Raw genomic sequence first — 22,525 nt, forward strand, 5'->3', positions numbered from 1 at the left:
GAAAATAATAATTAAAAAGGCAGGGCTGGAGAGATGGCTTAGCAGTTAAGGCATATGCCTGTGAAGCCTAAGGATCCAGGTTCCATTCTCCAGGTCCCACATAAGCCAGATGCATATGGTGTCACATGCATCTGGAGTTCACCTGCAGTGGCTGGAGGCCCTGAGTACCCATTCTTACTCTCTCTCTCTCCACACTCTCTCTGTCTCAAATAAAAAATAAAATGAATGGGCAGAGAGATGGCTTAGGGATTAAAGTGTTTGCCTACAAAGCCAAAGGATCCAGGTTCAACACTTCAGGACCCACATAAGCCAGATGCACAAGGAGGCGCATGCATCTGGAGTTTGTTTGCAGTGGCTGGAGGCCCTGGGGCACCCATTCTCACACACACACTCTCTCTCTCCCCCCTCCCCCTGTCTCAAGTAAATAAATTAGATAAACTGTTTAAAAATATTTTAAAAGGTGGGCTGGAGAGATGGCTTAGCAGTTAAGTGCTTGCCTATGAAGCTTAAGGACCCCAGTTTGAGGCTTGATTCACCAGGTCCCACATAAGTTAGATGCATGAGGGGGCACATGCGTCTGGAGTTCGTCTGCAGTGGCTAGAGGCCCTGGCGCTCCCATTCTCTTATCTATCTATCTGCCTCTCTCTCTCTCTCTGTCTTGATGTCAAATAAATACATTTTTAAAATATTAAAAAAGAAAATAAAATTAAAAAATAAAATAAATAAAATGTTTAAAACTATATCTTTAAGAAAATAAAATAAAAACAGCAGCCACGTGTGTGGTACACACCTTTAATCCTAGCACTTGGGAGGCAGAGGTAGGAGGAATGCCATGACTTTGAGACCATCCTGAGACTACTTGGTGAATTCCAGGTAAGCCTGGGCTAAAGTGAGACCCTACCTTGAAAAACAAAAACAAAATTAAATTAAACTTAAAAATAAAAATAAGAAAGGAGTCATGCATGGTGCTGCATGACTGTAGCCCTAACATTTGGGAGGTGGAGACAGGAAGAAAAGTTCAAGGTCAGGCTGAGAGGATGACTCAGTAATTCAGTGCATTTGCTGCTTACACCTGAGGATATGGGAGAGCCTAAGACTACCTGAGTTCCACTCCTTGGAACTCAGGTAAAAAGCTGGCCACACAAGGTTGTAACCCCAGCCCATGGAGGTGGAGAATGAGAACTGCAGGGGCTCACTGAGTAAAAAATGGCAGCTTCAGATTGAGGGAGAGACCTCATGTTAAGGAATTGCACAGAGGAGTAATAAAGAAAGGACCTGAAGTTCTTCTCTCAAGCACCCACAAATACACACACACACACACACACACACTGAAAAAGAAGTTCAAGGTCATTTCTGGCTACATTGGGAGTTCAAGGCCAGCCTGAGTTACATGAGCCACTGTTTCAAAACCAAATAATAATAATAATAATAATAATAATAATAATAATAATAATAATAAATGAGAAACACTTAGAGAATATATCTGTAAAATGAAATTGGATTATAGCTCATCATTTTTTTCATTTATTTTTGAGGTAGGGTCTCGTTGTAGCCCAGGCTGACTTGGAATTCACTATGTATCTCAGGGTGGCCTCGAACTTGCAGCAGTCCTCCTCCTACCTCTGCCTCCTGAGTGTCGGGATTAAAGGTAGACACCACTATGCCCAGCATACGGCCCATCTTTTGCGTGTCTGTGTGTGGTGTGCACGTATGCAGTATGAGTGGTGTGTATAGGTTGAAAGAGAATACCAGCTATCCTCCTAGATCGTTCATCAACAATTTCCTTAAGACACTTTCTCACTGACCCTGAAGCTGCTGTTTTTAGTCAGACTGGCTGACCAGTGAGCCCCAAAGATTCTCTGGTCTCTGCTCCTCACAGGACTAGGGTCACAGGCATGAATGGCCATACTCAGCTGTTATGTGGGTGCTGGGGATCAAACTCATGCCTTCTCTGGCCCTCATGCTTATGTGGCAAGCACTTTTACTCACTTGCATCTCCTAAAATCTAATCGTAAGCCAGAGCTGGGAAAAAGCAAGGTGTGTGAAGATCAGAGGAAAATCATCCCAAACTAGACATCAGTCTTCTTGGCCTTCAAGATCCAGTCCAACTATAAAACATGGTACATCTAAAATTCCTCTAGAGACACACTAAGGCTAACGAGTCCCTGTTGATTCCTTAGTAAGAGATCTGTGGTTTTACTATAACAAGACAGTACCAACTACATATGCCACTATCCCATGGAATATGGGAAACATGCTTTACCTTGCTTTACTTCTTCTGAGGCCATGGAATCCCCCACCTCAAAATCTGAGCTGATCCTCTTCCTGAGGAAGCGTAAGTACAATTCACTGCGGGCATTCATCAGTGTGACCTCAGTCAGGATAGGGTCCAGTTCCCTGAGACACAGAGTAGAAGGAATGCAGACACTGGATTCCCTTAAAGAGAAGAGCTACAGGGCAAACACAGCCCCAATTCTCTCTTCCCACTGGGCCAATAGGATAACTCTGCCAGATGGTTAGACTGGCCGTGCTGCTTCAATTATAAGACAGCTGCTATTAATCACATTTTCATGTATGCATTTTACCTCAATCATTTACCCATGACATTCTGCCATAGCTAGATATAAAAATGACCTATACCTTATATAAAAGAAAATATACTCCCAGTCTCTAACTGAATTATGGAGTTTTAGGATATACCATTAAACTAGGTCCCAATGAGTAGCTAAAATGATTCTGAAAAAAACAAAATTCCAAGATTCATACTTCCGGATTTTCAAACTTACTACAAAGTTATAGCAATCAAAATAGGCAGAAAAAGCTGGGTGTGCTGGTGCACACCTTTAATCCCAGCACTCAGGAGGCAGAGGTAAGAGGATCACTGAGTTTGAGGCCACCCTGAGACTACATAGTGAAATCCAGGTCATCATAAGCTAGAGTGTGACCTTACCCCCCCCCAAAAAAAACAAAATAACAACAAAAAAAAAACTAGCCTAAATATGACCATATAAATATGTAGTACTTGAGGCTGGGGAGATGGCTCAGCAGTTAAAGGTGCTTGCTTGCAAAGCCTGCTTGCCCAGATTCAAAATTCCCAAGCCACTCAAATAAATCTAAATGCAAAAATGATGCAATCTGGTGTTCCCTTGTGAGAGGCCCTGGAGCACCCCTCCCCACAACATACACACATACAAACTCTCACATGTACAAATAAATTAATTAAAAAGATGTGGGGGCTGGAGAGATAGCTTAGTGATTAAGGTGCTTGCCTGAAAAACCTACAGATTCAATGCCCCAGGACCCACATAAGCCAGATGCACAAGGTGGTACATGTGTCTGGAGTTTGTTTGCAGTGGCTAGAGGCCCTGGTATGCCCATTCTATCTGCCTCTCTCTCAAATAAATAAATAAAATGTATTAATAGCTAGAGAGATGGCTTGGTGGTTAAGGCATTTGCCTATGAAGCCTAAGGACCCAGGTTCAATTCCCTAAGACCATATAAGTCAGAAGCTGGAGCCCTGGTGTGCCCATTCTCTCTCTCTCTAATAAATAAAATATTTAATATATGTATGTATGTATGTATGTATGTATGTATGTATGTATGTACGTACGTACGTACGTACGTACTGGAGAGATGGCTTAGCAGTTAAGGCATTTGCCTGCAAAGCCAAAGGATCCTGGTTTGATTCTCCAGGACCCATGTAAGCCAGATGCACAAGGAGGCACATGCATCTGGAGTTCATTTGCAGTGGCTGAAGGCCCAGGCATGTTCACCCTCTCCCTGCCTCTTTCTCTCTCTCAAAATATATTTATTAAAAATATGGGGGCTGGACAGATGGCTTAGTGGTTAAGGCACTTGCCTGGGAAGCCTAAGGACCCAGGTTCAATTCCCCAGTACCCATGTAAGCCAGATGCACAAGGTGGCACATGCATCTGGAGTTTGTTTGCAGTGGCTAGAGGCCCTGGCACGCCCATTCTCTCTCTCTTTCCCTCTCCCTCTTTCTCACTTAAATAAATACATAAAATATATTAAAAATATGTGGTACTAGCATAAAGATACACATTATAAGTATGTGGTACTAACATAAAGATATACATATAAATGGAACAGAATTAAGAGTCTAGACAGTCAACTGATTCTCAATGGGACTGCTAAGACAATGGGGAATGAATGAATGATTCAATGAATTGTGCAGGGCCCACTGATATCCACATGAACAAGAATGAAGATGAAGTCGCCCTAGATACAAAAATAAATTTGGGCATATTAGGGTTTTTTTTTGTTTGTTTGTTTGTTTTTCGAGGTAGGGTCTTACTCTAGGGCATATAGTTTTCACAGCTCTCAGGATACAAAGACCTTGGATCAACTATAACAACCTCCCCATATTCATCTACCTCAGGGTCTCTCCAAAACTCTATACTTCAGCTATATTAGACTGCAGTTTTTTCAAATACTCCTAAAACTTCTCCAGATCTTGTTATATTTCATTATATGCTTTCTTATACCATACATTTAGAATACCACAGCAGTTATCACCATAGACTCTAGCCAAATTGTTTTGATTCTACTTTTACCTCTGCCATTTTCTAGCTGTATTGCCTTTAGCAAGTCATGTAGCCTTTTTAGGCTTTAGGTTCTTCATCTGTAAAATATTTATAGATTTACAACTGAGAGTGATTTTGCCCCTTAGTGAACTATTAGTATCTAGTAGGTAGAAATGAGGACTACTGCTATCCATCTCACAATGTATAGGACAGTTCTCAATAATAGAATAGAGGTTAAGGTACCTTAGAGTAATGGCTTAATATTTGTTAAATACCTCACATACAATAAGCATTATGTATGTATTAGTTATTATTACTACCAAACTTTTGTCTGTTTTTGGTAATTTTATTTGCTTCCAAACAGGAACCAGTATCTGGCACATAATGTATTCTCATTAAAACTTGATTGTTGGACTGGAGGGATAGGTTAGTGGTTAAGGTGTTTGCCTGCAAAGCCAAAGGACCCAGGTTCAATTCCCCAAGACCCATGTTAGCCAGATGCCCAAGGGGGCATACACATCTGGAGTTCATTTGCAGTGGCTGGAGGCCCTGGCACACCCTCTCTCTCTCTCTCTCTCTCCCCCTCTTTCTCTGTCAAATAAAGCATGCCTTTAATCCCATCACTTGGGAGGCAGAAGTAAGAGGATTGCTGTAAGTTTGAGGCCAGTTTGGGACTACAGAGTGAGATCCAGGTTAGCCTGGGCTATAATGAGACAATACCTCAAAACAAACAAACAAATAAACACACACACATACAAACAGAAAAAAAAAAAACCTGGGCTGGACAGATGGCTTAGTGGTTAAGGTACTTGCTTGAGAAGCCTAAGGACCCAGATTTGATTCCCCAGTACCCATATAAGCCAGATGTACCAGGTGGCCACATAAGTCTGGAATTCCTTTGCAGTGGCTACAGTGGCATGCTCATCTCTATCTGCTTTTTTTCTCTCTCTCAAATAAATAAATAAAACATTTTTTTTTTTTAAAACCTCAGGGGAAAAAAAAACCCAAAACAAGAAGACAAAAAAAAAAATTGATTGTTAGGTTGGAGACATGGCTTACTAGTTAAGATGCTTGCCTGCAAATCCAAAGGATGCAGGTTCAGTTCCCCAGCACCCACATAAAGCCAGATGCACAAAGTGGCACATGTGTCTGGAGTTTGTAGTGGCTGAAGACCTTACTATGCCCATTTTCTCCATCTGTCTCTTCTATTTATTTATTTTATTTTATTTTTTGGTTTTTCAAGGTAGGGTCTCACTCTAGCTCAGGTTGACCTGGAATTCACTCTGCATTCTCAGGGTGGTCTCGAACTCACAGTGATCCTCTTATCTCTGCCTTCCGAGCGCTGGGATTAACGGCGTGCATCACCACACCCAGCTCTCTTCTCTATTTATTTGAAAATAATTAAAATAAAAATAAATATTTTTAGAGTTGGAGAGATGGCTTACTGATTAATGTGGTTGCCTGCAAAGCCTAAAGACCTATGTTCAATTCTCCAGATTCCACATAAACCAGAGGCACAAAGGTGAGGCAAGCGCAAGGTCATGTATGCCCACTAGGTGGCACAAGCATCTGTAGTTTGATAACGGTGGTTGAGGCCCTGGTGTGCCAATTCTCTTTCTCTCTAAAAATATATCCAGAGTGCTGGGATTAAAGGCATGCATCACCACACCCAGTTGACTAGCACAGACCTTTAATCCCAGCACTTAAGAGGCAGAGGTGGGAGAATCATCGTGAGTTGAAGGCCAGCCTCGGAAGTACAGAGTAAGTTCCAGGTAAGCCAGGTCTAGAGCAAGACCCTACCTCAAAAAAAAAAAAAAAAAAAAAAAAAGAACAAAGCCAAAGGGGGTGGTGGTGGTTGAAGAGATGGCTCCTCAGTAGTTTACATGTGTTCACTTGCAAAGCCTAAAGGTCCTGATTTGATTCCTCAGTATCTACATAAAGCCAAATGCACAGAGCGGTTCATGCATCTGGAGTTTGTTTGCAGCTGCAGGAGGCCTTGGTGAGCCCTGTCTTTCACCTTACAAATAAATAAATAAATATTTTTTGTTTATTTTTATTTATTTATTTGAAAGTGACAGACAGAGAGAAGAAGGCAGAGAGAGAGAAAGAGAATGGGCGCGCCAGGGCCTCTATTTACTGCAAACGAACTTCAGACGTGTGCGCTCCCTTGTACATCTGGCTAACGTGGGTCCTGGGGAATTGGGCCTTGAACCAGGGTCCTTAGGCTTCACAGGCAAACGCTTAACCGCTAAGCCATCTCTCCAGCCCATACAAATAAATAAATAAATAAGTGTAACTGGAGGGGAATCAGGAATAAAGTATTGGTGGGCTGAAGAAATGGCTCAGCTGTCAAAAAAAATTGCTTGCAAAGCTTGCTGGCCTGGGTTTGGTTCCTCAGTACCCACATAAAGCCAGACACAAACTGGCCCATGTGTCTGGAGTACATCTGCAGTGGCAAGAGGCCCATACTCTCTATTTCTCTCTATCAAATAAGTTTTAAAAATATGTAGTTTTTTTTTTAGCTACGCATGGTGGCACACCCCTTTAATTCCAGCACTTGGGAGGCAGAGGTAGGAGGACTGCTGTGAGGTTGAGGGAAGTACAGAGTGAGTTCCAGGTGAGCCAGAGTTAGAGATCTTGCCAGGGTGGGGAAGTGGGGGCGGGGGGGGCAGGGGACAACAACAAAAACCAAAACAAACAAACAAACAAAAATAAATCAGAAAAGAAAGAACAATTGCTTGAATATTTTAAAAACAAAACCATACTTTAACAGAATAGTTTCACATATGACTATCAATTCAAACTGTTGTGAGATGAAGAAAATGAGATGATTACCTTGGTTCAATTTTTTCTGTTGCAGAATTTCTTATCAAGCTGTTCTGGACAAGACGAAACTGCAAAACACCAAAAAAATGAGAATACCTTTTCTGACCTCAATTATCTGCTTACCTTTCTTTCAAGCCAGAAGTCAGTCAGTCTTCCTTCCTTCCTTCCTTCCTTCCTTCCTTCCTTCCTTCCTTCCTTCCTTCCTTCCTTCCTTCCTTCCTTTCTTTTTGCTTTAGATGCTAAATACTTACTTTCGGGTTTTTTTTTTCTTCCTTCGAGTTAGGGTCTCACTCTAGACCAGGCTGATCGGGAGCTCACTATCAGTCTTAGGGTGAGCCTCCTACCTCTGCCTCAGGAGTGCTAGGATGAAAGACATGTGCCCACATCCAGCTTATATTCCTTTTTCTTTGGGGGGGGGGGTTGAGATAGGGTCTTGTTCTAGCCAAGGCTGTCTTGGAATTCACTATGTAGTTTCAGGGTGGCCTCGAACTCATGGCAATCTTCCTACCTCTGCCTGTGGTGTGCTAGGATTAAAGAAGTGTGCCACCACACCCAGCTCATATTCCTATTTCTACATACTACTTTTCTCTCCTTTGCTCACAGGTATGGAAATAGAACAAATTCAAGATAAACTATTTGACATTCAATAGACCCTAGGCAAAGAGATGGCCAGTGTACATTCAGCATTTATCTTTCTTTTTCTTTTTTAATATATTTATTTATTTATTTGAGAGAAAGGAGGAGAGAGATAGAGAATGGGCATGCCAGAGCCTCCAGCCACTGCAAATGAAATCAAGATGCATGCACCTCCTTCTGCATCTGGCTTATGTGGGTCTTAGAGAATCAAGCTGATATCCTTTGGCTTTGGCAGGCAAAGACCTTAACCATTAAGCCATCTCTCCAGCCCTAATATTTTATTTTGTTTATTTACAAGAAGAGGAGGGGGAGGGAGAAAATGGGTGTACCAGAACCTCTAGCCCCAGCAAACTCCAAATGTGCTACTTTGTGCATCTGGCTTTACGTGTGTACTGGGCAATCGAACCCTCATTGTTAGGCTTTGCAGGCAAGTGCCTTGACCACTGAGCAATCTCTCTATCTCATCTTTTTTTTTTTTTTTTTTTTTTTTTTTGGTTTTTCGAGGTAGGGTCTCACTCTGGCTCAGGCTGACCTGGAATTCACTATGTAGTCTCAGGGTGGCCTCGAACTCTCGAAGATCCTCCTACCTCTGCCTCCCAAGTGCTGGGATTAAAGGCGTGCGCCACCACGCCCGGCTATCTCATCTTTTTTTTTCACCTCTTATACTGGGTATCTTTGGCTAAAATTGCTTCCAAATCATTAGTAATTTTTCCTTTACTCACCTGTTGATGGTAGTTCCTTTGCTTGATGAACTTGTCTACCACCTTTTCCACCTGCCTATCACATTCTACCTGAAGATATTTGATCAGAGTATAAAGTCTCCCTGGTCCATAATACGTCTCTACTATGGGCTGGTGGGTTTCCACAATGCGGGCAATCCCTGCAAATACATAAGAAAGTTAGAGGGTTAGATATCAAATATTTTCCCACAAAACAAATGCCTCCCTGTCACCCAGGACTAACCCACATCTGAATCAATCCTTTCCAGCTACTTCATTTCCTAAAATGAACGTGGATAGTTCTAGTTGGTGCCAGGAATTTCTAAGAAAATTCATTTGTTGAATATGAACAGTCATTGGTAATAAGGCACTCAAATTATATTGATACTGTTTTCTCTAGTGGCATCTTTGGAAATCAAGATCATTCTTTTTTTATATGTATTTTCATGTATTTATTTGTGAGCAAAGAAAGGCACAGAGTGAGACAGAGAGAGGATGAGTGTACCAAGGCCTCTTGCCACTGCAAACAAACTCCAAATGCATGTACCACATTGTGTATCTGGTTTTATGTGGGTACTGGGGAACTGAACCTGAGTCAGCAAGCTTTGCAAACAAGTGCCTTTATCCACTGAGCCATCCCCCCAGCCCAGGATCATTCTTGTGGCAATTTATTTTAAGGTTAAATTTTCTCTTAGGGCTTGGGTCTTGAGAGCTAGAGAAGATCAAATATTGGAGAGATTCTAACCTTGCTAATCGAATACTAAATTTGGAAGCCAATTAGGCAATAAATCAATATATAGTAAACTACAGAATTAGATTAAACACATCAAACTAGAGAAGAAAGAAGACTAGGATACAGAAGTCAGATGGAAACGTCTCTAGCCTACCTAGAGTGAAGAACAAGGCTCACCTTCAAACAGGAGGGTGAGTGTGTCTGCAAAGATGACCGCAGCTCTTCGATCACTCATGTCTGACCCGAGCACCAAGAGCAGGTTCTCTTCAGCTTTAGTGGCCACCTGGAAAAAAGGAGAAAGTCCACAAAAACTTCTCAAACCAAAGCCCAACCTCATAAAGGGTACTTTATCTTCTGCTGTGTTTTCCTTAATGGTTGGAGCCCCAGGAACACACAGGAACCTTGCATTGTATGTGTGTGTGATAGTGATGCAGGGGAGGGCTCTGGAGATTGGAGGTCAAGCAACACATTAACTTGAGTATGTGATGGTTCTATCTGGAGGTATAAACAATGCTTTTATTCTCTTTGGATATATGAACAAACATTAGATAAAGGGAGAGCAGCACTAATTTCAAAAATCTTCTCAAAGTATAACTTGTTACATTAACACTTCTTTGTTGAAGCCAGGCATGGTGGTGCATGTCTTTAATCCCAGCACTTGGGAGGCAGAGATAGGAAGATTGCTGTGAGTTTGAGGCCACCCTGAGAATACATAGTGAATTCCAGGTCAGCCTGGGCTACCTCAAAAAAAAAACGAAACGAAACGAAACGAAACGAAACGAAATGAAACGAAGAAAGAAAGAAAGAAAGAAAGAAAGAAAGAAAGAAAGAAAGAAAGAAAGAAAGAAAGAGGAGTCATATTTAGGAGAGAGAAAACAGACTTGTTAACCACAGAACTCAGAAGAAAGAGGCAGGAGGATCACACTGAAAGTTCAAAGACAGCATGCTCTACCTAGCAAAGTCAAGGACTGGGTTCAGTCCATGACACTGTGGGGAAAGGAGGAAAGAGAAGAAATTCAAGAAACTTGGCTTGTCTATTGTCTTACTCTGTAGTCATAGCACCATACCATTATCCTCCCAAGCAACCAAGGTCCATACCTGTTTGCAAAGGTATTCTGAGAACTTGCTTAGTCCATCCTCATGCAAACCCAGCAGTGGGAAGATTTTGAAGAACCGTTCCACCTGAGGCAAATCCCCTTCCTTGGTAGCAATGGCAAACTTCTCTGCTACTATGGCTTTGAGACGCTGCTCAGCTTCCTGCAGCAATTTTAAGTTGGCATCAATCATGCTTCCTGTTCAATGGGGAGAAAATGAGAATTACTGTGAAGAAGATACTACACCATGTCCATGACATTTTGTATGCCAGTATTCACTTGGCAAATAGGTATTCAGAGCTTAATGTATACAAGACACTGTGCTAGTAATGTGGATAATTAAAACAGTAATCAGTGGGGTGCAGTGGTGCACGCCTTTAATCCCAGCACTGAGAAGCAGAGGCAGGAGGATTGCTGTGAGTTTGAGGCCAGCCTGAGACTACATAGTGAATCCCAGGTCAGCCTGGGGCTAGAGCAAGACCCTACATTGAAAAACAAAAAACCAAGGGTTGGAGAAATGGCTTAGCTAAAAGTCAAAAATGATCTATCATGCTGAGCTTCTGTGTGAGAAGGAAAAAACTCAGTAGCAGAGGCCAGTAAGCTAGAAAAGAGATAGAAAGGGAAGAGAAAGGAAGGGAGGAATGTACTTAATAGGATGGTATTATATATCTGTAAGTAGAAGAATAGATTAATGGGGGTGAAAAGGCCCAAAATCAGGTCTGGGGAAGAGATTGAGTAAAGGAAAGGTGGAGGGACAGCTAACCAAAATCTAAGAGGATATAAATAAAACATATGTAATCTGACTTTTTTGGACAATGGAACACTCAGGAGCTGTAGGTCGTTGCTAGAAAATTTTCAGTGTCAGGGATGGGATATCTTCCAGTGAGCTGTTGGCCAGGGAGATCCCTGATGCCCCCAAAACATTATAGGCCATTGCCGTGGCCCTTGGTTTCCCACCAAAAATAGATGGTAAGACCCTATTGCTGAAGACTCCATATACTTGGGCTGCAAGGCCACTGAGAAATCTTGCTGGAACTGAGCTGATAACCTCCTCCATGTAGATCAGCTGACAGAAAGTTGGAAATAGCCCTTCTGCATGCAGTTCAATGGGAGAAAGAGAAATGAGCAGTGAAGATACTCATCAGTGGACACTGCAAGTCTTATAATTGGCCAGCCAGGCCAAATGAGCCAATGGGTGCAATAGTGGCACGTCAGTTTTGGGGGAAATCAACTGCCCTCTAATTGGACTGGAGGCCCGCTCCATGGGAAGGGAATACATCCCTGAGACTGAAAACTTAAAACAGGGGTAGTCATAAGCCCTAGGGATATAATGTCTGCTGTTGTCTGGCCAAATGTATATACTATGCTTATCAAACTGTCCAGTAAGCACTTCTGTTAATGTTCACACCCTTATATTAATGCTACTCTCACTTTGGGTAGAGAATCTTCTGTTTTCAGATGGCAGTGAGCTTGGGATGACTCAGAAGGTATCATGGTGATGGAAAGAAATGACCTCAGTGCTCAGTACTGCAATATCTGTATCACACCTTCCAAGGCTCAGGGTCTAATGCATTAGAGGTGGTGGAAAGAATGTAAGAGCCAAAGGAAGGGCAGGACTCCTTACAACATTGCTCCCTCCAGACACAAAATGGCCCGGATATCTCACAGTGCCTGACACTACCTGCATAAGACCATCAAGAGGAGGAAAAGATCAAGACATCAAAAGTAAAAGAGAGACTGATTGAGATGGGGAGGGGGTATGATGGAGAGTGGAGTTTCAAAGGGGTAAGTGGGGGTAGGGAGGTTATCACCATGGGTATTTTTTATAATATGGAAGTTGTTAATAAAAAAATTATTTAAGATAAAAAAATGATTTATCAAGGCTCAAAGATGGGCAGGATTTTTATATTTGAGTAAGAGGAACATATATTCCAAGAAAATAAAATGAAATAAGAGAAACAGAAACAGAAATATGAGTATTTGTAAAGTACTGTGAACAGTACATAACTGGCATAAAGAGAATGAAATAAGGGCTAGAGAGATTGCTAAACAGGTAAGGCACTTGCTGGCAAAGCCTAAGGACCCATGTTCAATTCCCCAGGACCCACATAAGCCAGATGCACAAAGTGGTGCATGCATCTAGTTTGTTTGCAGTGGCTGGAGGCCCTGGCGTGCCCATTCTCTTTATTTTATTTTTTTTCAAGGTAGGGTTTCACTGTAGCCCAGGCTGACCTAGAATTCACTATGTAGTCTCAGGGTGGCCTCAAACTCTTACCTCTGCCTCCCAAGTGCTAGGATTAAAGGTATGAGCCACCATGCCCGCCTACATTCTCTTTCTTTCTATCTGCCTCTTTCTCTCTCTCTCAAATAAATAAATAGAAATTATTTTTAAAAATAGAATGAAATAATAGAGCAGAGTAGAATAATAGAACAGAGTAGAAATATGAGGAGCATTTGTAGACTAATGGAAGCAGTATCTATCTGGTATAAAGAGAATGAAATAAGAGGAATAGAACAGAAACATGATGAGTATTTGTGGACTATTGTAAGTAGAACATGTCTAACATAAAGGGAATGAGGAACAGAAGCAGAAATATGATGCAGACTACTAGATGTGTACTACTGTAAATAGTACCTATCTGGCTTAGAGGAACTGAAAAAATATTTGTACCATGAATGGAGGCATGAGTGAATAAGTGAGAATTAGGACCCTGTAAAGCCCAGAATAGCAGGCTAAGATTTTGTTGTTGTCTTTTCAAGGTGGGGTCTTGCTCTAGCCCAGGCCAACCTGGAATTCACTATAGTCTCAGGGTGGCCTCCAACTCACAGTGATCCTTCTACCTCTGCCTCTGCGGAGTGCTGGGATTAAAGGCATGCACCATAATGCCCAGCTTAAGAATTTCATTTTATAAGCAATGTGTTCAAGTACAAGGAACACATTGATTAGAGAATCAAGTTCAGTTTATTTTCCCATCAAAAGGGATTAATAATATTGGTCCCAGGATGGCATACAACTTATCTATGGCCTATTTCCAATCTGGAAGCTTCCCTATAACACAAGAGTTTTTTTTTTTTTTTGGTGTTTTATGAAACATGGTTCTTACTCTATAACCTAGGTAGGTCTTAAAACTCATGATTATCTCGGCTGGAGAGATGGCTTAGCGGTTAAGTGCTTGCCTGTGAAGCCAAAGGACCCCTGTTCGAGGCTTGATTCCCTAGGACCCACATTAGCCAGATGCACAAGGGGGCACACACGTCTGAAGTTCGTTTGCAGTGGCTGGAAGCCCTGATGTACTCATTCTCTCTCTCTCCCTCTCTCTCTGCCTTTTTCTCTCTCTGTCTGTCTCTCTCAAATAAAAACAAAACAAAACAAAACCCTCATGGTTATCTTCCTTGACTCAGCTTCCCAAATGCTGTCATTGTAAGCATGAGCCAACAGTGGCTCATGCTAGGCTCATGCCTAGCAACACATGCTTTTTTCTTGGTTCAGTTTGCTTAGTACAGACTACAGATGCTTGTAACCAAGTAGAAATCAACAATTTGGAGCCAGTCATAGTGGTGCATACCTTTAATTCAAGCACTTGGAAGGCTAAGGTAGAAGAATCTCCATGAGTTTGAGGCTATCTGGGCTAGTGACTGAATTCCAGGCCAGCCTCGGCTAGATTGAGGACCTGCTTCAAAAACAAACTGCTGAGTATGGAGGTACACGCCTTTAATCCCAGCACTTAGGAGGCAGAGGTAGGAGTACCACTGTGAGTTGAGGCCACCTTGAGACTACATAGTGAATTCCAAAACAGCCTGGGCAATAGCAAGACATCACCTGGAAAAAACAAACAAGCAAAAACAAAGCAAACAAAAAAACAACAAAGAATGCTGACCTTCTTTGCCCTGTCGGCTGAGCTCAATGACTGACTTGTCCAGGCACAAGTAACGATGAATATGGGCAGCAGCTTGTTCATAATCTTCATTTCTCAAAGCAGTCTGAACTCCATCCATGCAGAACTTCAGGTCTAAGATGTCATCAGCTCTCTGAATGGCCTGATAGAGGCGGTTCTGCAAAAATACTTTGTGCTTAGACAATGTCCTATTCCTTCAAACACCCTCCTAGGCTGGGCGTGGTGGCGCATGCCTTTGATCCCAGCACACGGGAGGCAGAGGTAGGAAGATCACCTTGAGTACAAGGCCACCCTGAGAATAGAGTGAAGTCCAGGTCAGCCTGGGCTTGAGTGAAACCCTATCTTGAAAAACCAAAACCAAACAAACAAAACAAAACAAATAAACAAAAATCCTCTCTAGAAGGTAGGGACATTTAGAAGTAGAGCTTAGTTAACTATAGGTCCTCTTTTTTATTTTTTAATCTTAAAGAGATATTAAGCCGGATGTGGTGGCACATGCCTTTAATCCCAGCATTTAGGAGGCAGAGGTAGGAGGATCACTGTGAGTTTGAGGCCACCCTGAGACTGCATAGTAATTCCAGGTCAGCCTGAGTCAGAGTGAGACCCTACCTCAAAAAACAAAAACAAACAAAAAAGATATTAAATTTGGTCAAATGGGGCTGGAGAGATGGCTTAGCGGTTAAGCGCTTGCCTGTGAAGCCTAAGGACCCCGGTTCGAGGCTCGGTTCTCCAGGTCCCACGTTAGCCAGATGCACAAGGGGGCGCACGCGTCTGGAGTTCGTTTGCAGAGGTTGGAAGCCCTGGCGCGCCCATTCTCTCTCTCTCCCTCTATCTGTCTTTCTCTCTGTGTCTGTCACTCTCAAATAAATAAATAAATAAATAAAAATTAAAAAAAAAAAAATTTGGTCAAATGCTTTATCTGAGTCTCTGAAAGGATTGAAGGATTATGTGGATTTTGTCCTTTATTGACTTTACATTAATTTCAGATGTTAACCAGCCTTGCATTGCTGGGATACTTTGTTTTTAGGTGTTTTTTCCCCCCATCCTTTTTGAAGTCGTGTCTCACTCTAGCCCAGGCCGACCTGCAATTCACTCTAATGTCATATCTTTGCCTGGTTCTGGCACTTCATATTAGGTTTCTAGTACTAGTGGATGGTGCTAATCTGGTCTCCACTGTGGTAATTTCTTTACTCCCTTCTTCCCTTCTACTAACTCAAACATTAAAAGCTCAACAGGATTACCTTGGCCAGGTCTAGTTGGCGGACTTTGCTGGACACATTCTCAGCCAGGTTGCAGGTAAAGGTGATCATGCCAGCCAGTTGCTTTGCATCTCCCTCAATCAACTGCAGGTTGGGACTGGAGAAATAAATTGTCAGCACAAACATCTCCACAGAGGAAGAAATGAGAAGTCTCCCCTTTCCAGATGGAGACATCTCTTTTTCTCTCTTTAAAAATACATTTGTGAGGAGAGAATATGAGAGTAAATGGGCACATCTGTCACTGTAAATGAACTACAGATGAGTGTATCACTAAAGTATCTGGCTTTAGGTTGGGCCTTTAAGCTTTGCAAACAAGCATCTTAACTTGAGCCATGTCCCTGCCCTTAGAAGAAAAAAAAAATTGGGCTGGAGAGATGGCTTAGCGGTTAAGCACTTGCCTGTGAAGCCTAAGAACCCCGGTTCGAGGCTTGGTTACAAAGGTCTAATTCTATACTAAGAAAAAACAACCATAGATGTCAAAAGGGTTACTTTCAAATCTAGAATGTACATATATAGATGACTCAGACCAAAGGTCACTTAATTCAAAAGATTTCCTTAAACTGGGAACAATAGTGAATCTTCTAACTTGTGTCAGGACATTGTTAAACAAGTCCTGAGACCAAAAAATGTATTTGTACAGCCTTTAATGGTACCCAATGGCTCTATGGTACCAATCTTTGGCCCTGACTACCCCCAGGACAAATTTAAAAAGGTACAAGCTAGAAGGCTATTATACAAAATATGGTATCAAAGTTAAATGTTGTGCATGTAGTTCTGATAACTGCTAATATCACGAATGTTTCACAAGCCATATGGAAACAGATTCAGACTATGTAAGACACTACTGTGCCATTTGATGAACAGTGCTGGAAGAAAATGGCAGCTAGCTCAAGCATGCTCAGATGGTCCTAAGACAATCCAACTCTGTCTACTTGGATTCCCTGGAATGTTCCCCAAGGCCTAGAAATCCATAAGAAGGATAGCCCTGAAGGTGACCAGACTGCTATGTGCTCACTTCTCATTAACTTGTTACTTTTATTCTTTCTCCCCAACATTCTCTTCCAAGACTATCTTCCTGCACTCCAGCAATACACTTCTGGGGTCCTTTAGAATAGTTTCCCTCTCTTGGAGAGACTCTCTAACTGCCCATTCCACAGGAAATACTTAACTATCTGACATCATTGTTCCTTTGTCCTCTAACAGCAGTTAGTGTGTCTTCTCATGAGAGGTGAGAATGAAGGTGGGTAGAGTTAGGGTGACCGGAGCCCTGAAGATGAAAAGTTTTTCTTACTTCTTGCCTAGTTCCACAGAACTATTTTTCTACAGTCAGGGTCCCTCCTGGGAGAGAGGTCTTTCATAGGATTTAAACATGGTGGTTGGTCAAGTTAAGCTAATCTCTTCCTGAGATAGCCCCTAGTCCTAATCAACCAGCTGGCTCTCTGGTTCACTTGGGCCAAAAGACACCACCCTAAGGTTATAAATACCTTTGCAAAGGGAGGGGAGGCTCTCTGATCACTTGGGAACTCCCTCTGTGGGTGAGTTTTTCCCTTGGCTGGGCCTGAGCTGGCAAGGTCCTAGCCTAGGCCCAGTTGGGAGGGCACCCCCAGCCATTACTCTCCACATTGGTTCTTCATCTCCTCCAGCCCTCCAGCTCCCTACATGGCAGGAGCTCCTTGAACTTTCTTTTCTTTCTTTCTTTCTTTTTTTTTTTTTTTTGAGGTAGGGTCTCACTCCGGCTCAGGCTGACCTGAGCCTTAAACTCTCAGTGATCCTCCTACCTCTGCCTCCTGAGTGCTGGGATTAAAGGCACGCACCACCATGCCCGACTGAACTTTCTTTTTTCTTTCCATGCTTTTTTCCCCAGATCCATATCTGGTCACATGAACTCCTGAGCTACATGTGGCCCACATGGGTTTTTGTGCTCCACATGGTGTACATCTCTTCTCCCCACTTTATCTCCCCTTATCTCCCAGCCTTCCCCTTTCCACTTTCCTTTGTAAAATCTGAATAAAATGTGGTATTAAAAAAAATGTCCGGCATGGTGGCACATGCCTTTAATCCCAGCACTCGTGGGGCAGAGATAGGAGAATCGTGGTGAGTTTGAAGCCACCCTGAGACTACATAGTTAATTGTTAATTCAGGTCAGCATGGACCAGAGTGAGACCCTACCTCAAAAAGCCAAAAAAAAAAAAAAAAAAAAAAAAAGATTATTCCTTGGATGCTCCTCCCTTAATTTCAGGATGAGAGCTTACTTACAGAGCATCAGAAACCCATAGCAGCTGCACCACCAAGAAGCCTCATCCCACCCTGAATGACTTCCCTCTGGTGGCTTCCAGAAACTCCTTGCCCCTGTCCAGGAGTATGGGACCCAAGAGCAGTATTTCAGTGGGTAGCAGCACTATCCCCTATGGAGGCACCTGAATCTGGGGTGGGGGTCTGATAACCCTTCCCATGCCCTCTCTCATGTGCTGACTCAGTTTTTAAAAAAATACTTGTATTCTTATTTATTTATTTGACAGAGAAAGAGGGAGACAGAGTGAGAGAATGGGTGCACCAGGGCCTCCAGCCACTGCAAATGAACTCCAGACGCGTGTGTCCCCTTGTGCATCTGGCTAATGCGGGTCCTGGGGAATCAAACCTGGGTCCTTTGGCTTTGCAGGCAAACGCCTTAACTGCTAAGCCATCCCTCTAGCCCCGACTCAGTTGTTTTTTATAAACCTTTCAATGTGGAGGAAATTTGTCATACAACAGTGGTCCTAGACTATTTTTTTTTTTGTTTTTGTTTTTGAGGAGTCAGCACAGGACACTGCTACTTATTTTAGAGCTCAGGCCCTGCCCCTCTGACAGCTCAGAAGGGGCAAAAGGAAGGCATAGGTGTTTTGGCTTCATGGAGAACTGTGGATACCATCTGGGATGGGGATGGACCATGCTGTAGTCATGCAGACTCCATGGACATTACTGAGCCTATAGCTGTTAGCAAAATACACATCATCATAAATAACCATGTGCTAAGGCTGGGTGTGGTGGCAGCACATGCCTCTAATGTGAAACCCTAAGATGTGGGTGTGGGGGGTTGGGGAACAAAACAAAACAACCATGTGCTGTCCAAGGATTTTTTTTTGGTGGGGGGAGTTGAGGTAGGGTCTCACTCTAGCCCAGACTGACCTGGAACTTACTATGTAGTCTCAGGGTGACCTCGAACTCATAGCAATCCTCCCACCTGTCTTCCAAATGCTGGGGTGAAAAGAGTGCACTACCATACCAGGCTATCCAAGGGCTTTTGGATAACCACTGAATTATCTATCTTGAGGTGCTCACTTTATATTTCACTTGGAGTTAATTTTCCTTTCCTTGTTTCTTTTTCTTTTTAAAATTCATTCTGTAGTCCCAAGCTGCCCTCAAATTCATGGTGATACTCCTAACTCTGCCTCTCAAGTGCTGGCATTAAAGACATGTGCCACCATGCCCATGCTCATGTTCCTTTCTATTTCAAACTCAAATGGTAGTTTTTTAGCATATTGGAAATATTCCACACCCCCCCCCCCTGCCCCTGAGACCAAGTCTCATTCTATAGCTTAGGCTGGCCTTGAACTTGCAACAATCTTCTTGCTTTAGCCTCCCAAGTGCTGAGATTATAGGAGTGAGTCACCATGGCAGACTTGGAAAACTACTTGTATCCAGTGGTCCAGATAAAATTTACAATAGTCCTTGCTATGATACATACTCACCCCATTCTGTGGAGTGCGACCATCTTACTTTCAATGGTGGTTTGTTGTTCCAAAAGAGCATCCAGCTCTCTCTCCACCACTTTCTAAAACATAGAGAAACATCTTATTAATGGGTAGAAAAACTTGTTTTTCAGTACTTAGGTTTGAACCTAAGGCCTTATACATGCCAGGCAAACACTACCACAGTTACAGCCCCAGCCCTATGGAGGAAGAATTTTAAATTACCTAACTCTAGCCAGGTGTGTTGGCTCATGTCTATAAGTGTGTTGGCTCATGTCTATAATCTCTGTCTTTGTGAGACTGAGATAAGAGGATCTTTGTGAGCCAAGGGCCAGCCAGGGCTACAGAGTTCCAGGTCTGCCTGGACTACAGTGAGACACTACCTTGAAAAAAGAAAAAAAGAGGCGAGGCTCGAAAGATGGCTTACCAGTTAAAAGGCTTGCCTGCAAAGCCTAATGGTCCAGGTTCAATTCCCTAGTACCGATATAAAGCCAGATACACAAAGTAACATATGCATCTGGAGTTTGTAGTGGCTAGAGGTCCTGGTGTACGCATTCTCTCTCTCTGCTTGCACATAAATAAATAAAACTATTAAAAAACCAAAAACAAGGGGCTGAGATGGCTCAGCAGTTAGCTTGCAAAGCCTGTTGGCCCAGGTTCAAAGCCCCAGTATCCACATAAAGCCAGATGCATAAAGTGGTACATGGTTTTGGCATTCCTTTGCAGTGGCAAGAGGACGTGGCACATACCCAATTCTCTCTCCTTGAAAATAAACATATTAAAAGAAAAAGAAAATAAACATATTAAGAAAAAAATGCCGGGCGTGGTGGCACATGCCTTTAATCCCAGCACTCAGGAGGCAGAGGTAGGAGGATCACCATGAGTTCAAGGCCACTCTGAGATTACATAGTGAATTCCAGGTCAGCCTGGACTAGAGTGAAACCCTACCATGGGGATGCGGGGGAAGCAATAAAAACATGTTACTTAACAGTCACTTAGCTACAGGTTGAATCTCATTTAAAATTTCTTCTCCTTCCAATATGTTCCCCTTGGACTACACACTCCTTTGTCTATAGGGTCTCCTGTAGCCCAGAGTGGTCTTGAATTCACTCTATAACTCATAGCAACCTTGAACTCCTGAGCTAACACCCCTTATCTCCCAAGCACTTGGATTACCATATAGTAAAACACCAGACTACTTTACATGTGTATCTTATTCCATCTGGCAGATGAGCACTACAATGACAGCAGATGAACTTTAACTGAATGTCACTAGCATAATGTTTCACACAAGTAGGCTTTAAGATAGAATGGCTAAACAAGTGAAATTTCCAAAGTGGCTCACACAGACACTCATTCCTTTCTTCTGCATTGCAGCACACAGAAGGGATAGGGGATGACTACATTTCTATCTCAGTAAAGCCATTTATTGTGCTATTTCAATTTTTTGTGCTCTTAAGCTTTAGTTGTGCTTATTATTATTATTATTTTTAAGAACATGATCTCACTATGTAAGCCAAGCTAGCCTTGAATTTGATAGTCTCCTGCCTCAGCCTCCAAAGGCTGGGATTATAGGTGTGTATTACCATACCTGGCTGTACTTTGATTCTTTACCTATAAAATAGAGATAGCAACAAATACTTCATAGGATTGTTGTGCAAACCAGATAAAATAACAAAAGTGCTTAATATGTAGCATACAGTTCAATGATATGCAGAGGAAAACTTCTTGATAGTCATCAAATACAAATACAGAACCAACATGATTGCATCAGTAAATCTCATTTTCATGCCTTGACTTTTTACTGAGAAAATATCATAAGCACAAGGTAATATTCAAAGATATTAATGGCCAGTCTTAATTTGCATGTGTGTGTGTGTGTGATGTATGCATGCAAGTGTGTGTGCAGATGCACTCACAGGCCCAATGTAGGGTTTATTTTTTATTATTTTTTTTTCAAGGTAGTTCAGCATCCCAATGTAGTTTTCATAAGCCCCAGCAATGCTCCAGTCTCTGCTCCCCACAGGATGGGGTTATAGACATGTGTGGTCATTCCTACCTATTTATATAGGTCTTTGGGAATCAAACTGAGGTGGTCTCAGATCCTCTCAGCCCCTCATGCTTTCAGCACATACTGTTTATTTGCTAAGCTTCAGGCCCCTTAAAATGAATTTTGCATTCCACTTTACTTAAAAATGTTAGTGGTTAAGATGCTTGCCTGTGAAGCCTAAGGACCCATATTCAATCTCTCTCCAGATCACTCCTAGCAGGATGCAGTGATGTATGCCTGTAACTCCAGCTACCCTAAGGTTGCAGCAAAAGGATACCACATTTAAAGGCAGCTTGGGCAACATATTGAGGCCATCTCAAAAGAAGAAAAGAAAATGGGGGTGTGAAGAGGAGATGGCTCAAAGTATAAGACAAACACGCAAGGGTACCTGGGCTCAGAACCCATCACCCAGTAAAAAACTGGACACTAGCAGGCGGTTTGCAATCCCAGCCAAAGCTAAGAGCAGGAAGACAGGCAGAGACAGGAGAATGTGCAGGAAAGTCTGGGCTCTGTTAGCCAGGCCAAAGCTGAGGTGAATAATGTGACAGCCTGCACAAGCAGGTGGGAGGTGAGGGCTAACACCCGAAAGTTGTCCTCTGACACCCACAAGTGCGCTGTGGCATGCAAGCACCCGCATGCATGAACACAGACTCTCAAAGAATAAAAACTCCTGGGCTGGAGAGATGGCTTAGCGGTTAAGCGCTTGCCTGTGAAGCCTAAGGACCCCAGTTCGAGGCTCGGTTCCCCAGGTCCTACGTTAGCCAGATGCACAAGGGGGCGCACGCCTCTGGAGTTCGTTTGCAGAGGCTGGAAGCCCTGGCGCGCCCATTCTCTCTCTCTCCCTCTATCTTTCTCTGTGTCTGTCGCTCTCAAATAAATAAATAAATAAAAATTTAAAAAAAGACTAAAAACTCCTTTACTGCTCTGTATTTAACAGAAACGCTAAAAGTGCATCGACAAATCATTTCCTACAAAGCCTTGAAACTTTAAGTTAATTTGCAACATCTCGCTTAATTAAGACAATGGGAAACACCTGGTTC

At 42.6% G+C, this 22,525-nt stretch overlaps 1 protein-coding gene across 2 annotated transcripts in view; it reads right to left on the minus strand.

Moving 5' to 3' along the window:
* The window catches only part of Cog4 (component of oligomeric golgi complex 4), a 42,207-nt gene that overhangs the window by 18,725 nt on the left and 957 nt on the right, over window positions 1–22,525 (minus strand). For both annotated transcript variants that reach the window (XM_045140631.1, XM_045140640.1), the window contains exons 2-9: window positions 19,436–19,518; window positions 15,690–15,804; window positions 14,431–14,605; window positions 10,557–10,750; window positions 9,636–9,741; window positions 8,729–8,886; window positions 7,380–7,438; window positions 2,264–2,397 (exon numbers count right to left, since the gene is read on the minus strand). In XM_045140631.1, coding sequence (XP_044996566.1) covers window positions 2,264–2,397; window positions 7,380–7,438; window positions 8,729–8,886; window positions 9,636–9,741; window positions 10,557–10,750; window positions 14,431–14,605; window positions 15,690–15,804; window positions 19,436–19,518 — 1,024 coding nt within the window. The remainder of the gene's footprint in view (window positions 1–2,263; window positions 2,398–7,379; window positions 7,439–8,728; window positions 8,887–9,635; window positions 9,742–10,556; window positions 10,751–14,430; window positions 14,606–15,689; window positions 15,805–19,435; window positions 19,519–22,525) is intronic.

Source organism: Jaculus jaculus, chromosome 1 (assembly GCF_020740685.1).
Source record: "Jaculus jaculus isolate mJacJac1 chromosome 1, mJacJac1.mat.Y.cur, whole genome shotgun sequence".
NCBI lineage: Eukaryota > Metazoa > Chordata > Mammalia > Rodentia > Dipodidae > Jaculus > Jaculus jaculus.